At 50.6% G+C, this 16311-nt stretch overlaps 1 protein-coding gene across 6 annotated transcripts in view; it reads right to left on the bottom strand.

Annotated features, from left to right (window-relative positions):
- Window positions 1–16311, bottom strand: part of pard3bb (par-3 family cell polarity regulator beta b) — a 148667-nt gene that overhangs the window by 6667 nt on the left and 125689 nt on the right. For 5 of the 6 annotated variants that reach the window (XM_084688631.1, XM_084688632.1, XM_084688635.1 and 2 more), the window contains one exon: window positions 1869–1948. In XM_084688631.1, the coding sequence (XP_084544757.1) occupies window positions 1869–1948 (80 nt within the window). The remainder of the gene's footprint in view (window positions 1–1868; window positions 1949–16311) is intronic. The other variant, XM_084688634.1, reaches the window with a different exon arrangement.

Here is a 16311-nt window from a genome sequence, read left to right as displayed (position 1 = left end):
CCGCAGAACACACACACACTCCACTTGAATGCACACACACACACACACAAGCACATGTGTTTATGCGCACACACACACACATACACACACACACACGTACACACACACAGGGTGACCGTGGGGTACAGGGTAAAGGAGGGGACAGGGGTTGGCCAGAGAGCTGGCCCGGTTACAGCCAAGCCTGTTTGTGTGAGCGTAATAATAACACACAGGCCTGTAATGGCTCTGGGATGGAGCGCAGAGGTAATCTGGAAGGAAATGGGAGTGAGAGAGGACCCTGGAGGCTTTTAGGGCCGCGCTCGCCTCCACAAACACAGAGCTGGGGGAGGAGGGGCCGAGAAGTAGTGCAGGGCTGTGGTAATGCAGGACTGACGCTGTGGGGAGATCATCATGATCATCATCATCATCATCATCATGGAGGCTCGCACGGTCATGTTTTAATTAGAGAGACTTCAAGACGTGCTCTCTCTCTCTCTCTCTCTCCCTCTCTCTCTCTCTCTCTCTCTCTGTATCTCTCTCTCTCTCTCTCTCTGTCTCTCTCTCTCTCTCTGGGAACCCCTAGCCAGTCAGCTTTGACCAAGCAGAGCCATATTTAGAGGCTGGTCAGGAGGTAGGTGGTGTGGGTTTCACAACGTCAGGTGGTGCTTGTGTTTTTATAAGGTCAGGAGATAGCTGGCCAATGTGTACGTGTTCTTGAGGTGCTATCTCTAAACTGTGCTCTCACTCTCCTCTGGTTCCACAGATGCCAGAGACAGACCTGGAAGGCATCACTGCCGCAGCATCTGCCAAAGACATCCTGAGAGAGAGAGAAGGGGAGAGAGAGAGAGAGAGATAGAGAGAGTGAGAGAGAGAGAGAGAGAGAGAGAGAGAGAGAGAGAGAGAGAGAGAGGGGGGGGGGTGAGAGCGATTAGAGAAAATATAGGAGAGGAGGGAGAGAGCAAGAGAGGGAGAGAGAGAGAGAGTGAAAAAGGGAGGGATGAGGGAGGGAGGGCAGATTGAGCGAGGCGAGCGTGAACTCCCTGTTAGCTCAGGCCGGGCTGGGAAGCAGGCTGTAAAGTTGTCTAATGTCCTAAACTGCTGTTGATGTTCACACCCCAGCTAGCAGATTTAACACACAGTTGCTGTTTGTTTGTTTGTTTGGCTGGTTGGGGTGAGCAGCCCGCGTGTTGATTGGCTGGATCCAGAAAACACACAGAGAGGACAAAGACAGAGGTCCAGGGCTGATAGGGGGACGGGAGACGGGGGTGGAAAGAGAGACTCGAGGAGAGATTGAGAAAGGGGGAGAGAAGAAAAGACAGCCGGTAGGTAGAGAGGTCAAGATGAGGAAGAGAGAAGATTAAAAAAATATTAAAAACACACACACAAAAAAAAAAAAAAAAAACATAGAGGGAGATGGAGTGCTGAGGAGGGTCTGCTCCAGCAGGGTCCAGAGGCCCGGGCTGGAGGGATGACAGGAGAGGGGCCAGAGATCAGGTTACACCTCCCCGCCTCGGTCCCCTGTCTCTGGGGAGAGGATCAGGTGAATTCTCAGGCGCTGGGGCCCTCTGACTGCAGCCCCTCCAGATTTAATTATAAGCTTTAAAGAGGATTACTCAGCACTGAGAGACCTGCAGCCTCCACTGTCTCCCGCTCTGTCGCTGCTGCTGCTGCCGCTTAGTCACACTGCATGTGCCGGAGGAGAGGAGAGGAGGAGGGAGGGATCGGGATGGAAGGACGACAGGGGTGTCGGTGGAAGGGACGGGAGGGGAGTCGAGGGCAAAGGAGGTGAAAGGGAGGAGAGGAGAAAGGAGGTGAAGGGAGGAGGTGAAAGTGGAGGAGAGGGGAGGGGAGAGGAGAAGAGGGGAGGAGAGAGGGGCTGGTCATGTTACCTGGGCAGGGAGGCGTACTGGCGTTCCACCTCTTCATAGCGAGGACTCAGGCGGTGGTCTGGAGCTCTCACTGGGACCTGCTACAGAGCAGAGAGAGGGAGAGTCAGTAAGGGGATACAGTGGGGGAGGAAGGGAGGGAGCCAGATATACAGACATGATGTCAGTGCTGACGAGGCACATCCAGTAGATGGTACGGCACATCACGGTGTACACTACACATGACTGTCAGTCAGCACACTGGCCCCACTTCAGCCTCAGCTGGCCAGGAATAACTACCATGCCCAAACAAGTGTGTGTGTGTGAGAGATAGGAGATAGAGACGGAGAGAGAGCGAGAAGAGAGGAAGAGACAGGACAAGAGAGGGAAAGACTGAGAAAGACGGAAAGAGAGAGTGTTTGTGTTTAGGGCTGTGTGGGTGAATGGGGTCGTTAAGGACTTACCGAGACTGTTTATTAGGGGTTTAGAATCTAGGCGTCGTGAGGTGAGTATTACGGAGGTCTCCATCGTAGATTATGTTACAGCAAACAGGATGGCGCCCCTTAACACCCCCTCTAACACACACACACACGGCCTGTCTCATCCCCTCCCTCCCACACACACACACACACACGTCTAACCCCTGTCTCCAGCTGGAGGAAGGCACAGATTAGGAAGGCCCTTCCATGAGCACACAGAGCTATATCTATCTAGACCACAGCTTATCACACCCTGGTCACCACGTCTTTGACTCTGCACACCAGCGCTCCCCATGCCATTACACACAAACACAAACACACAGCGACTCAGCATCCTAAAGACTCATTTCACTGTAAAGGGGATAGAGGATAAGAGAAGTTTGAGAAAGAGGGAGAGAGATCAGCTACACACACACACACACACACACACACACAAACACACACACGCATGCACACACACACACACACACGCTGAAGAAACTCAATAAATTATAAATACTGACATCTAATCCATGAAGAAATTATTCCAGTAGATTTAGCGGTTCTTGACAGATGAAGGTTTGAACCATTATGGAAAACTAGCTCCAATTTTCCGAGGGCGATATGAGGCAGAAAGGGTGCCATCCCTTTCTATGAGCTGGCTTTAAATCTACTCTTCTTCTCTCTCTCTCTCTCTCTCTCTCTCTCTCTCTCTCTCTCTCTCTCTCTCTGTCTCTTTCGTTCCTGCTCTACCTCTCCCCAGCTCTTTCAGCAAGGCGAAACGCCTGCAGGAATATAGGAAACATTTTTCCTCTGATTCATCTTAATGGCCTCAATTCCTCAAAGAAGCAGAGAGACTCAAATCAGAGCAACGAGAGAGAGAGACAGAGAGAGAGCAGATAGACTTACATCACATCAGAGAGAGAGAGAGAGAGCTGAGAGACTCACATAGTCCAGAGAAAAGAGAGACTTGCATCAGAGCAGTAAGGGGAAAAGAGACACAGATGAGAGAGATCAGCCAGTCTGTCTGTGTGTCTGTCTGTGTCTGTCTTTGTGTCTTTGTGTCTGTCTGTCTGTCTGTCTGTCTGTCTGTCTGTCTGTCTACCTTGCTGATTAGTGTTTAGCCTACAGTTATCTGTGTTGTGATTGATATAGTTTTCTTTAGAGAATAGAGAGATAGTGAGTATTGACGTCCTCAACTAAAGAGATACAGGTATGTGTATGTGTATGTGTGTGTGTGTGAGTGTGTGTGTGTGTGTGTGAGTGTGTGAGCAGAGCTGCAGAGTGTGGGCCTGGTGCCTCATACATATGGATCAACAGCAGATTAGATCAATGGAGGTTACTGTGTGCTGGAGTGAACACTAACAGATGTGTGTGTGTGTGTGTGAGAGAGAGAGAGAATGAGAATACGTGTGTGTAAGGGAGAGATAATAAGTGAGTGAGTGAGAATGTTTGTTTGAGGGAGTGGGGGGCAGGTTGGGCCAGGGGTGTGGGGTGTTGGCCTGCAGAGGTTTTACCCCCTGACCCCCCTTCCTGTGTTGACATTAGCCCAGTGTTCATTAGCCATGCTTGATGAGGAAACGAAGGGAAAACAAATATATCTATCTGACCGCCATCCCTCTACCTCCCCCCCTCAGCCTCGCCCCAGCCTCCCCCGCAGCCTCCCCCACAGCCTCCCCCCCGGCCTCCACACCTTACCCGGTTCAGAAATTATCGAGTGTATGCTGAAGGCATGTGGACGCGCGGGCTTGGAAATGCTACTTGTTAAATGTTAATAACGTATAAATGAGTTTATTCATGGGGAACCTTTACAGCCTGCTACCCCCCCCCCCCACACACACACACTTCCACAACCCCCCCCCCACACCCCGACTAATCTCTGCTTCCTCCCACAGGGGCATGCTGGGAAATGAGAACCATGAGCAGCCAATCACACAATTCACAAATGACCTACAGTTCATCCCTGGTGAGGGGAAATGGTGTGTGTGTGTGTGTTTATGTGCTGCATTAGAGGAGCAGTGACTGGTGGCTAGGTAGGCCAGGGCGCCGTAGGCTGCTGTTGGAGCCGTCTATGAATCACACACACTGCAGGACTGGGAGAACTACACATCATTCATTCAGACACCAGTGGTAGGGCTAGCTGGAGTGGAGATGTAGCTGGAGCTAGGTCTCCCTGCCTATTACCCTGCCTGCTATCCTGCCTGCTATCCCGCCTCTTACCCTGGCTCCAACCCTCTCCTTACCTAACTCCTCCACCTGGCTGGGGGGTCTGAAAGGGAGGAGAGTGGAGAAGAGCAGGGCCCTGTGGTGTTGTCAGTGTCCAGGCAGGGGTTGATAGCAGGGGGAGGAAGGGAGAGCGAGGGAGGGAGGGAGGGGAGGAAGGTACACGGTGGGGGAGGACAGAGGGACAAGACAGGCCTCTCACCCTGCTAGCCTGACAACAGGACCGGGGTGCTCAGTGTGACAGGAAACCCTCTCTCTCTCCCTCCCACTCCCTTTCCCTCTCCCCTCCCCCTCCCCCTCCCCCTCCCCCTCCCCCTCCCCCTCCCCCTCCCCCTCCCCCTCCCCCTCCCCTCCCCTCCCCTCCCCCTCCCCCTCCCTCCCCCTCCCTCTCCCTCTCCCCTCTCTCTCTCTCTCTCTCTCTCTCTCTCTCTCTCTCTCTCTCTCTCTCTCTCTCTCTCTCTCTCTCTCTCTCTCTCTCTCTCTCTCTCTCTCTCTCTCTCTCTCTCTCTCTCTCTCTCTCTCTCTCTCTCTCTCTCTCTCTCTCTCTCTCTCTCTCTCTCTCTCTCTCTCTCTCTCTCTCTCTCTCTCTCTCTCTCTCTCTCTCACACACACACACACACACACACACACACACACACACACACACACACACACACACACACACACACACACACACACACACACACACACACACACACACACACACACACACACACACACACACACACACACACACACACACACACACACACACACAGGAGCAGCGTAGGGCGCTAGGCTCCTACCGGGGTAATGGCCTACAGAAAACCATTTCACGGCGTGCCGAGCAAAGGAGAGGCGGCAATGAGGAGCAAGTCAGCCAGAAGAGAGGGATACAGAGACGGGCGCGCACACACACACACATACACACACCTCTACCTCTTCACAGTATACCCTTGAATTTACCCATAAGCCCCTACACACCACCACCATATACACACACATACAAACATACATACACACACCAATAGATATAAGGCCCACAGCCTTCCCAGATCTAAAGACACCAGCGTGTCAGCTGCCTCATGTGTGGTGCGAGCCTGTCGCATGGAGGGGTCCATCAGAAGAGAGGTGTCCTCGGATGTGCCTGAGTGTTCCAGGCAGCCCATACTTCAGAGCAGCCATCGCAGCAACAGTGACAGGAGAGAGACCTGCCGTATTATTAATATCAGCTCTGATGAATGGGTCTCATTAATCTATCTGGCCACAGCCTGGTAGAACACTGCTGGCCCGGCGGGGACATGCACATAAAGTACAGTCAGGAATATGCAGCAGTGACAAAATACAGCTACCCCCCTCCCTCCACCCCCCATCCAGACTAGGGCTTTTCCAATTTATTTAAAACCTTCTGCTCCCCCCACCCCCCCCCCCCCTTTAAAAAAACGATGACTGCAATGACAAATTAAGAGCTGAGTTTGGGGCATTTCAGCTGACTTCAGTGTTTGGTCACGGAGGGGGGTGGAGGTGGAGCTGGGGGCCCTTCCTCCTGGAGGTCCGGGGGCCTTACCGACTCTCTCTCCCCTGGACCCTGCCACCTCTCTCCCCTGGACCCTGCCACCTCTCTCCCCTGGACCCTCATGATGGCCCTCACTTGCTCGGGGAGAAGGAGGTCGTTGCAGACTGTTTCAGTCATCAACGCGGTGGTGACCAGGAAGCTGGTCAGGGAATAGAAGACTCCGTACACAGCACTATCGTGTAATACTTAGGCACTTCCTCCTACTACTGTTTACCACATCCCTACAAAACGGTAACAATGTGAGCACACAACATTTGTATGTAAAAACTGTTCCCTGTCAACGGTGCAACAAGACCTTTACCGTGACAGCAGATTTTTTTGCTAAGGCCACACACGCACGTACACGCACACATAAGGCCCCGCCCGGCAGAAACCGCAACCTCTTCAGACTTTTAATTGAGTGAAACAATAGTGCTGGCGATGCAGAAGTGATATGACTTATAGATTATAAGAACCTTTCCCTCCAACATCGATTCCTGAGGGAAGGAGGAGGGAGAGAAAGAGAGAGAGAGAGAGAGAGAGAGAGAGAGAGAGAGAGAGAGAGAGAGGGAGGGAGGGAGGGAGGGAGGGAGGGAGGGAGGGAGGGAGGGAGGGAGGGAGGGAGGGAGGGAGGGAGGGAGGGAGGGAGGGAGGGAGGGAGGGAGGGAGGGAGAATTGAACGGTCCTCTGAAGAATCTTCCAATTTAATTAAGAAGAGGACAAGGCAGCAGTAATGCAAGACTGAGTGGTTGTTAGAGCATAGCTGGACCATAAAATGTAAACAGAGTGTGTATGTGTGTGTGTGTGCAGTGTGTGTTCGAGCAACTGTAACATGGGAATGTAACACTCCATAGCCCTGGATATAACATGTCCTTATTTAGAAGATTGCAATCATGAGCATACACACATATACACACACCCTGTACCATGTCTGGGTCTCTAACGACCAGATTGAGTTAAACAGGTGTGGTAACTCTTACTGACCTTTGTGTGATCAGTCACTTTGCCTGACCTGCAGGTAGCATTCCACATGCCTGGTCACACACTCTCACACACACACACGCATGCATGCACACACACACTATGCTGACCTCTGGTCCCAGGGTTAGGGACAGGGCCAGTCCACTGTGGTCCAACCATAACATGTCAACTGACCTTTAAAAAGGAGATGGGATACATTCACCTCTCTCTCTTTCATAATGGAAGATGCACCTTTAAGTGAATTTTAAGGCATCCTCTTAACCCCTTATTACACACACATGCACTTGTGCAAAAATGAGCATACACACAGGTTGCGCACACACACACAGGATATGCGTGCGCGCGCACACACACACATTCTTTGTTAACGTCCAATAGCCAGTGATGTCATAGACCACTCAGCTCAACGTGAGAGAGAAAACAAGCTCATTCATTATTGTCCTTCTCCATCCTTCTCTCTCCCTCTCTCTCTCTGTCTGACTGCAGTAATTGGTGCTGTTGGTGAAAAGCCATCCGTTTCCTCTGCTAATTAGCGCGGGCTCTTAACGAAGTGCCGCGGCCTGGCTGTGCTCAGTGCTCCCTCCTGGCTGCTGGCTGGGAGCCACTGTGACCGCCCATAGACTCCCCGCCCGCCACACAATCATCCATCTGATAGAGTTCATTTTTCATAATTTCCTTTAATGAGGCTGCATTGATTTGAGCTGGGCCATAGGCGCTGATAGATGGATAGGCAGCAGGGAGGACGGCTGACTCCTTAGTCATACTAAGTCCCTGAGTAATAGGAGCTATACTGACTCCTTAGTCATACTAAGTCCCTGAGCGATAGGAGCTATACTGACTCCTTAGTCATACTAAGTCCCTGAGTGATAGGAGCTATACTGACTCCTTAGTCATACTAAGTCCCTGAGTGATAGGAGCTATACTGACTCCTTAGTCCTATTAAGTCCCTGTAAGATTGGAGCTATACTGACTCCTTAGTCATACTAAGTCCCTGAGTGATAGGAGCTATACTGACTCCTTAGTCATACTAAGTCCCTGAGTGATAGGAGCTATACTGACTCCTTAGCCCTATTAAGTCCCTGTAAGATTGGAGCTATACTGACTCCTTAGTCATACTAAGTCCCTGAGCGATAGGAGCTATACTGACTCCTTAGTCATACTAAGTCCCTGAGTGATAGGAGCTATACTGACTCCTTAGTCCTATTAAGTCCCTGTAAGATTGGAGCTATACTGACTCCTTAGTCATACTAAGTCCCTGAGTGATAGGAGCTATACTGACTCCTTAGTCCTATTAAGTCCCTGTAAGATTGGAGATACATACTAACTCTGTTTATGTTTATACTAACGCCTACACTATTTATATTAAAGTCAAGTCCATGTTGTCATATTCAAATACAAAATGAGGACCACAGAACTGTTGCAAGTCAAGAGGAGGGACTGTAAATGATTTTGGTCATAACATTCTCCTGTGGGAGCACAGCATCATTTAGCTGGAAGAACAGAAATGTGTAAGAGTCACTTGCCAAGACTTAAATGTCATGGGCTGTCTAAGCATCTTTACTGGCCTGTCAGTCTGTCTACTATCTGCTTACCCGCCAGTCTGCCAGATTCCTACCTGTCTGTCTGCTTCCTACCTGTCTGACTGCCTGCATGTCTATGTGCTTCCTGCCTGCCTGTCTGTCTACTTTCCTTTTGTGTTTTCCATCTGAGTCATCACTTTGAAAGTCTAGAACTGACAGTTTTTCTTGTCATATGGATGGTTTACTCCGCTCCTTCCCTACCCCGTTCTATTTCACCCTCTCTCCATCTCCTCTCCTCCTCCTCTCTCCACCTCCTCCTGTCTCCATCTCCTCTCCTCCTCCTCTCAGTGCTCTCTGCTGTGCCAGTCAGCATGACTTTTGTCATTGCTGACACCATCCTAATTACCCCAAACATAACAGCTTTATAAATTATCCTCTGTTAGGACCCCCCCCCCCCCCCCCAAAAAAAAAACAACATAAAAATAAAAAAAAAGACGTTTGTTTAAGATACTGCAGAGGCACAAATCCAAGCTTCACAATTCAAAGTTGCTTTTAATGCTTAATTCCAAATGTCAAATAACATCAGCATCCTGGCAGAGGAATAATAAAAAGCTCACAAATGTCACATGCTCCAAACTTCCTACATCTCAGTGCAATTAACCACATAGAAGGTCAATCTGTGAGCGTACGCACGCCACACTTAATGACTCAGGCCATCTTCACATATTAAATCCCCTAACGGCATCTCAATATCTGTTTTATTTATCCCCACGCATTGAAATGGCAGCGTTTGTACATGGTGGGGGATTGTAAATGTTATCTGGGAACCAGGCGTGCGACCATGCCCTGACTGGCAAGACACAGAGAGAGAGGCTGGCTGACCTAGTCTCATTGTGACTGTTCATACGTGCTTATGTTCTTACGTTAAGACTCTCCTGGAATATATAAATAATAAAAAAAGACACAAATAAAAAGGATGAGGCTTTTTCCGGGGCGCTGACATTCTCCAAAAGTTGGGCAATTGTCCCTCCCCCTCCCCCTCCCCCGCTCTTCCTTGGAATTCACCTTCCTTTGTTCTCCTAATCCCCGCCAGGAACTTTTAAGTCGGGAAGTTTGGGAAGGGAGGAACGAAGGGAGCGAGGGATGGAGACGGGAGAGAATAGAGTCTAGCTGGGTGGCAAAGGGGGGCTTAGAGAGAGGAACCATCCCCAGTTCCGTTACCCCCCGCCCCCCACCCCTAGCTCTTATCAGGCCTACCTTGAGGACGTTCAAGGGCAGGCTGAGCCAGGGAGCGGAGGAGGAACAGAGAGCTGCAGGAGTTTAATGCTGACACGCGGGGAGTGTCTAATCCCATTCTGCTCTGCTGCCTATCTCTCTCCCTACCTACCTGCCTGCCTACTTTCCGCCTTCTCCCTCAACGCTTGTGTCCTCCGGAGTGCGCTCTGGTTCAAAACAAGCGCACCTTTCACCGAGCCCCCGTATCTCCCTGGCTATCGCTGGGGATCTCACGCTATGACTCCTCTGGGTGAGGGAGGAAGGATGCCTGGGCGCGTCTCTCCGTTGCTGCTGATAGGGCATTGGCACGTTGAGAGATGGGACTGTCTTGCCCTGGTCCTGATAAATCTCAGCTGTGGTGAGCCCTGCAGGGCGCTGATGGTTATATGATCTATATGTGTGTGTCGCATTTGGGCGTGCGTGTGTGTGTGTGATAGAGGGAGAGTTATATTTGTATATGTGTGTGTGGCTGGTTGTGTCAAATCATACTTGCTTGTGTGTGTGTGTGTGTGTGTGAGAACGTGTCATACCTGTGCGTGTGTGTGTGTGTGTGTGTGAGAGGCAGCAGGGAGCAGCTGGCCACTCTGGCAGGTTAGATGGATGTGTAATGTGATGGAAGCGACACTGCTCTCTCTCCCTCCAGGAGATGATTGCTAGAGAACGCCTGCTTTCAGTCCAGCCTCCACTGCTCCTCCCTCTACCTCTCTTAACCTCTTATCTTCTCTCATCATCTACCTCTGCCTCTCGTCTTTCTTCTCCCCCCCCTTTCCTTTCCTTTCCCCTTTCCTCCCCTCCCCTCCCCTCCCTTCCCCTCCCCTCATCTCCTGACATTTAGGTAAAGGGTGTGGCCAACATATTAGATTACAAAAGGTCAATGTGAACCGAAAGGTCTAAAAGCACCACAATCCTAACCTGTTATTCTACAGTGTAAAGGCAGATGGGCCTAATCTCGTTAAAGGACAAAGAATACAGTCTTCCTTTAGATGCTCCTCTATAGCAACCAATATAAATATAGAGATATACACAACACAGCCTTAATATGTCATCTGTGGGCTGTCATATGACAGCATGGCAACAGAGAGGTATTGAGGTGCTGAGGTAAGCTGGGGTAAGTGATACTAAGAACACTCATTACACAAGATTATAATCAAGAGCACCAAGCCCGGGTACATTACTGTCCATCACTCTGACTGCTTGGATGGAATGCGAGTGTGTGCGTGCGTCTGTGTGTGTGAGATCAAAAGAGAGAGAAATACGCTTACAAAATGGATGAAAACTATGAAAAAAACAAACAGTTGGTTATTGTGTTCAATTACACGCTTTAAAGGGAGCCGGAATCCAGTTGCTACGGTGAGTGTAACTCCTTCTCTGGCTCCAGATCTATAAACAACAGCAGTGTGCAGTCCAATCTCACACTCCTTAACTGATACAAACACTCTGACCCACATTCTGGAGCCCACGCGACTGTTCAGAGGCCCGTTTGTAAAATGCAGGAACTCTAAGGGGTCTCCAGCAGAGTCGGGCAGGGGCACCACTGGTCAGGTGAAAGTTGGCTGACCCCTGACCTACCGAGTCCCATTCTGAAGCAATAGCCTGCCGAGTCTAAATTCTGCCCACCCCAGAAGGCTAATTAGCAAGGTTTTTACTGTGGAGAGCGTCCAATCAGAACCCCTAGAGAGAGCAGCGTGTGTGAACACACAGATGGCAGTCACACAGAGAGGTATCAGATACAGGAAATGAGAGTCTAATGTCTCCTCCAAAATGTTCACAACACAGGCAGTGTGACAGACAGGAAGTTTTCAGGTTCAGTCCCAGAGGGCTCACTAACACAGAGACAGGGCTGAGAGGAACATCCAGGGAGGGGGTCTGTGGAGGCTCCTGCCTCACCTCCCCTCCTCCCTCACCTCCCCTTCTCCCTCCTGCTTCAGCTCCCCTCCCTTCTCAGCTCCCCTCCCTCCTGCCTCACCTCCCCTCCTCCCTCCTACCCTCCTCCCTCCTGCCTCAGCTCCCCTCCTCCCTCCTGCCTCTCCTCCCTCCTGCCTCACCTCCCCTCCTCCCTCCTACCTCAGCTCCTGCCTCTCCTGGACTGATACGGACCATGATGATCATTTCAGTTGGAGAAATGACATTTCATCCATGAAATTTAGATGGGTAAAGTACACTCAGCTGAAGCCAAGCAACTTCTGCTGCGCGCACACACACACACACACACACACACTGACACACAGCACCCTAGATGACTGGTCACACCAGTACTCAGTGCTTAGCCACAGCACACAAGAAATGTGTCAGCAGTTTCAATACGTTCATCAAAATGACACACTGTTGCGTAAGCCTAATATCTCTCTTCCCTCATAGCTGCTCTTCATATCTGCTTGAGGTGGGAGATTTGCTCAGAAGCAGGAGGCCCTGGCTTTAGCAAGATCCTCTGGACGAGCTCATCTGATTGGCTGTAATCTATTCTGGCCATGCCAGGGTGCTGAGGGGTGATAAAACTGCTCTCCCCTTCCCTCCTCTCCTCCACCTCTCACTACCCCCTTCTCCCCGTCCTCTCCCAGTCAAGGCTGCGTGTGAGAAGGTGATGAATGTGAGTACACACATTCTGTGTTTTAACAGTGTCCATTTAACATGCCGAAAGAGAAAGAACCTGACCCAACCTTGACTTTCTGTCTGTCAGGCAGGCAGGCAGGCAGGCAGACAGACAGGCAGTAAGACACAGAGACCGTCAAAGAGCATACAGCAGCAGCCATCCCAGCCTGTACCAATGATGACCATCCACCCTGCTGGAGATAAGCTCTCACAATGACCCAGACAGGGTGGTCAACATTCACTGCCAACACACCCATTCACACGACAGACACGGAAGTAGAGAAAAAGATTAATGTTAGAGCCTTTTCAACAGAACATGTAAGTCCAATAGTTCTCTCTTACTTATGTGAGAGTGAGTGTGTGTGTGTGTGTGTGTGGTGTGTGGTGTGTGGGTGGGTGTGACCTTCCAGAGTGGAGCTGAGCAGTTTTATATTAGAAAAAACAAGGGCAGAAGATCTCCCGTGGACCGAATTCTCATTCCAAAGTGTCAGACTGGTGTGTGTGTGTGTGTGTGTGTGACTGAGAGTAAGCAACCAAGCAAGGGGCTCAAGGCCTGACGGTATTGGATCAGTTTAAGACTGGTGTAGAAACATAAGGAGGAGCACAGGAGTGGAGGAGAGAACAGGAAGGGAGGGGAGGAGAGCCAGGTGATCTATCTGTAGATCTCATTATCCCTCAGTACTGGCTGACATTCTCCTTTACCACATGACCAGGCAGTTGGATGCCCATTATACCCTGGTGTCATATAAGACATGAGAGAGAGAAAGAGCAGAAGAGGGGAGATAGATAGAAGATAGTTGTGTGTCTATATATATATATAAAGAGAGAGAGAGAGAGAAAATAGATAGACATAGAAAGAGATAGAAAGAAAAAAGGAAGCATTGAGAGAGAAAGAACTGGATAGAGACAAGGCGCAGACATTCAGAAACAGAAGAGAGAGGGAGGGGCAGGTGACGAGCAGCCACAGCACGGCCACCAGGCCAACCAGGCACCAGCTAGACAAGCAAGGTCAAAGCCAGACACTAATCACATTAAAATTCCTCAATTACGACAGAACACATGTCTCGCTCGCTCTCTCAACCCCCCCTTCTCCCCATCCCCCTCTCTCTCTCCCTCGCCGAGGTCAGACAGTCATGTGATGTCGTTCTTTCCCTCCTGACCTGTCTGCAAGCATGACCTACAGGCCCCTCCTTTCTCACTCTCCATCTCCCTTTCTTTCTTTCTTTCTTTCTCTCGCTCCCTCCCTCTTACCTCATGTCGGCTTTCTCTGAGTCATCTAATCTCCCTCTCCTTTCCCGGTTCCCAGGAGCCTCAGCAAGACTCCTCATCCATGTATGACACTTCAGACATTACCCAGAATTCTTCATAGACATCCCCATTGCCCTGGTCTCTCTCTCTCTCTCTCTCTCTCTCTCTCTCTCTCTCTCTCTCTTTCTCCCTCTCCGTCTCTCCCTCTCTCTCTCTCACAACCCTAGTTCCTGTCACACAAAACATAGCCGACACATTCTCAACTATATTACTATATTTGGAAAGCCCAAAATGGAAAGTGCAAAACGCAATCGGACTGTAGAGTACACATCTTTGTGTGGGTCTGTCACCACTGCCTCAGGGCTTGGCCAGGGCCAGGTCCGTGTGACCGAGCACATTCATTCTGACATCTACAACCCCCCTCCCCTCTTCCCCCGGGGCAGCAGGCCTCCAGCCCGGTCCAAGCGGATCGGGAGGGAGGGGCAGGGGTGTTGGGTGAGGGAGGGAGGGGCAGGGGTGTTGGGTGAGGGAGGGAGGGGCGTGCACTAGGAGTGAAGCGTGTCGACGGGATGACTGCTGTTTTTGTTCTGATCTCGGAGGTGATCGTATCATGACTTCAGAACCACGGAACGTTAAGTGGGCATTAACAAACGGCAGTTGGTCGGGATCAGTGGCGGCTCAGCGGACTGGCGGAGCCGGCCACATTCCTGTCCTGTGAGGCGCGGTAACAACACCACCTCGTTAGGATCCAGAACCAGGCCTCACACACACCCTGGAGGTCAGCACCTCTGTATCAACCATCTCCATGGTGACATCATCCTCCTCCTCCTCCTACTGTTACACTTCCATTATTATTATGACAATTCTTTCTTAGAGTGCAGTTTCCACTTATATTACCAATCATACAGTACCAGTATCATTTTACAGTGCCATTGAAGTGTTCTGAAAACTGACTTACGACGAGGTTGTGAAAACATCCTCCCTCTGCAGCTGAAAGTCTAACTCATGTGTTGGTGTGCGAGGCTGGCCCCTGCAGTCTCGTGGAGGACACTTTATTTATGCCTCCCTCTGCCCCTGTGGAGCTGCCAGATTAGAGAATCATTAATATGATGCATGTTTAATGTCTGCTCAGAGCACAGGGGCCGCTTGGCAGCAACCAGCAGTCGAATGGAGCCGTCCTTCTCTTGGAACACCCACCTGCTTTTACGACTGGGACACCCGCGCCATACGCATGGTCCTGTCCTGACACAGGCTGGCCTCGCTGGCCTTCCACAGTTCTGTCTGGGTGTTGTCAGCGTGGAGGAGATGAGAGGAGCTTGATGATCCCCCTGTCCTCTCCTAAGCATAACAGACCTAACACCCCACCCAGGTTGTTTGGGTGGTGTAAGGAACCCTCCCCTTCCTCCTCTGCTTCTCAGGATCAGCAGTCTCTGCTGCCGTACAGAATGAGTCACAGTTGGGACCTCACATCACCAGGTCTACTCCTGCAGAACCCTGCTCTACTGCATCAGCGCTCCGCGTGTGCGTGGTGGGGTGTTTTTTGTTGTTGCTTGTGTGTGTGTGTGTGTGTGTGGGGGGGGTTATGAGTTTGAGAGCATGAGTGTGAGTGTGGCAGGGTTGTGTGTATGGCCGTGTGTGCTTGGTTGTGTGTGCGTGTATCATGTTGTAACACAGGGTGGTCAGGAGGATCATTCCCGTTTCGCTTCCTCATCAGCTGAGTCAAAACACAGGAACCAAAACAACGACACAGGTGCCATGGAAACGTCCACAGTTCTGCATTTCCCCATAATGACACAGTTCATTAGAGTTCACAACAGGGTACTAGTTAAAAACTTTCAGAATTACACATTTTCAACACGGAAAGTTTTCTAAGACTTGACCTCTGACCTTACATGACTCAGCAGACTACACAAGCAGGCTGATCTTCTGAAACAACAGCAGCATCTCATGGCAGTGTTCCATGTGAGGTGATAAAGGGCAGAACTGATGGAGTGGAGGCCTGGGGCTGGTGCACCACAGAGATCTGCTAATACACACACACACACACACACCCTCTCCCAGCCCAGAGAGGTGATCTTAGCCTGGTTTAACTACCCCAGCAGCAGCAGTGGAGGCTGGTTTTCCATGAGCGAGTCCCTGGTCAGGAAGGGTTAGCGTTTACACTCAGCCAGCGTTCTCGCCTGGCGGCCATGTTCTAATATGTTTATAATCATCTGGAGCTGGCATGAGGAAAACACGGCTGGGTACGCCATGGAGATGTCGTTAGTGCACACGCTGAAGAGTCCACAAAGACCTCGCTTCATTTTCGCTTTCTATTTTTTCTTTCTTTCTTTCCTTCTTTCTTCAGTTTCTCTGTTGGTCTTGTCTGTTAATATTCTGTCATGGTTTCTTATTTTCCCCCATTTCTGTTTCTCTTCCTCTCCAGCCCAGATGTTTATTTACCTTTCTCTCCCTCTCTCCCCCTCTCTCCCACACTCCCTCTCTCTCTATCCCTGCGGTCATCTCTCTGGTGCTAGATCTTCATCAGGTCATAGGTTCCTCCCAGCTCAATAAGGAAGCCTCGTTGAGTCCATCGACGGGAGATTCAGTGGGAGAACTAATTCTCCAGCCCTGTAATCTGATCAGGATGGAGAGGTGAT

This window comes from Hypomesus nipponensis, chromosome 23, assembly GCF_054491055.1.
Source record: "Hypomesus nipponensis isolate SF chromosome 23, ASM5449105v1, whole genome shotgun sequence".
NCBI classification, from domain to species: Eukaryota; Metazoa; Chordata; class Actinopteri; order Osmeriformes; family Osmeridae; genus Hypomesus; species Hypomesus nipponensis.
The sequence above is the reverse complement of the archived record's forward strand: the minus strand, read 5'-3'. Positions and strand labels throughout refer to the sequence as shown.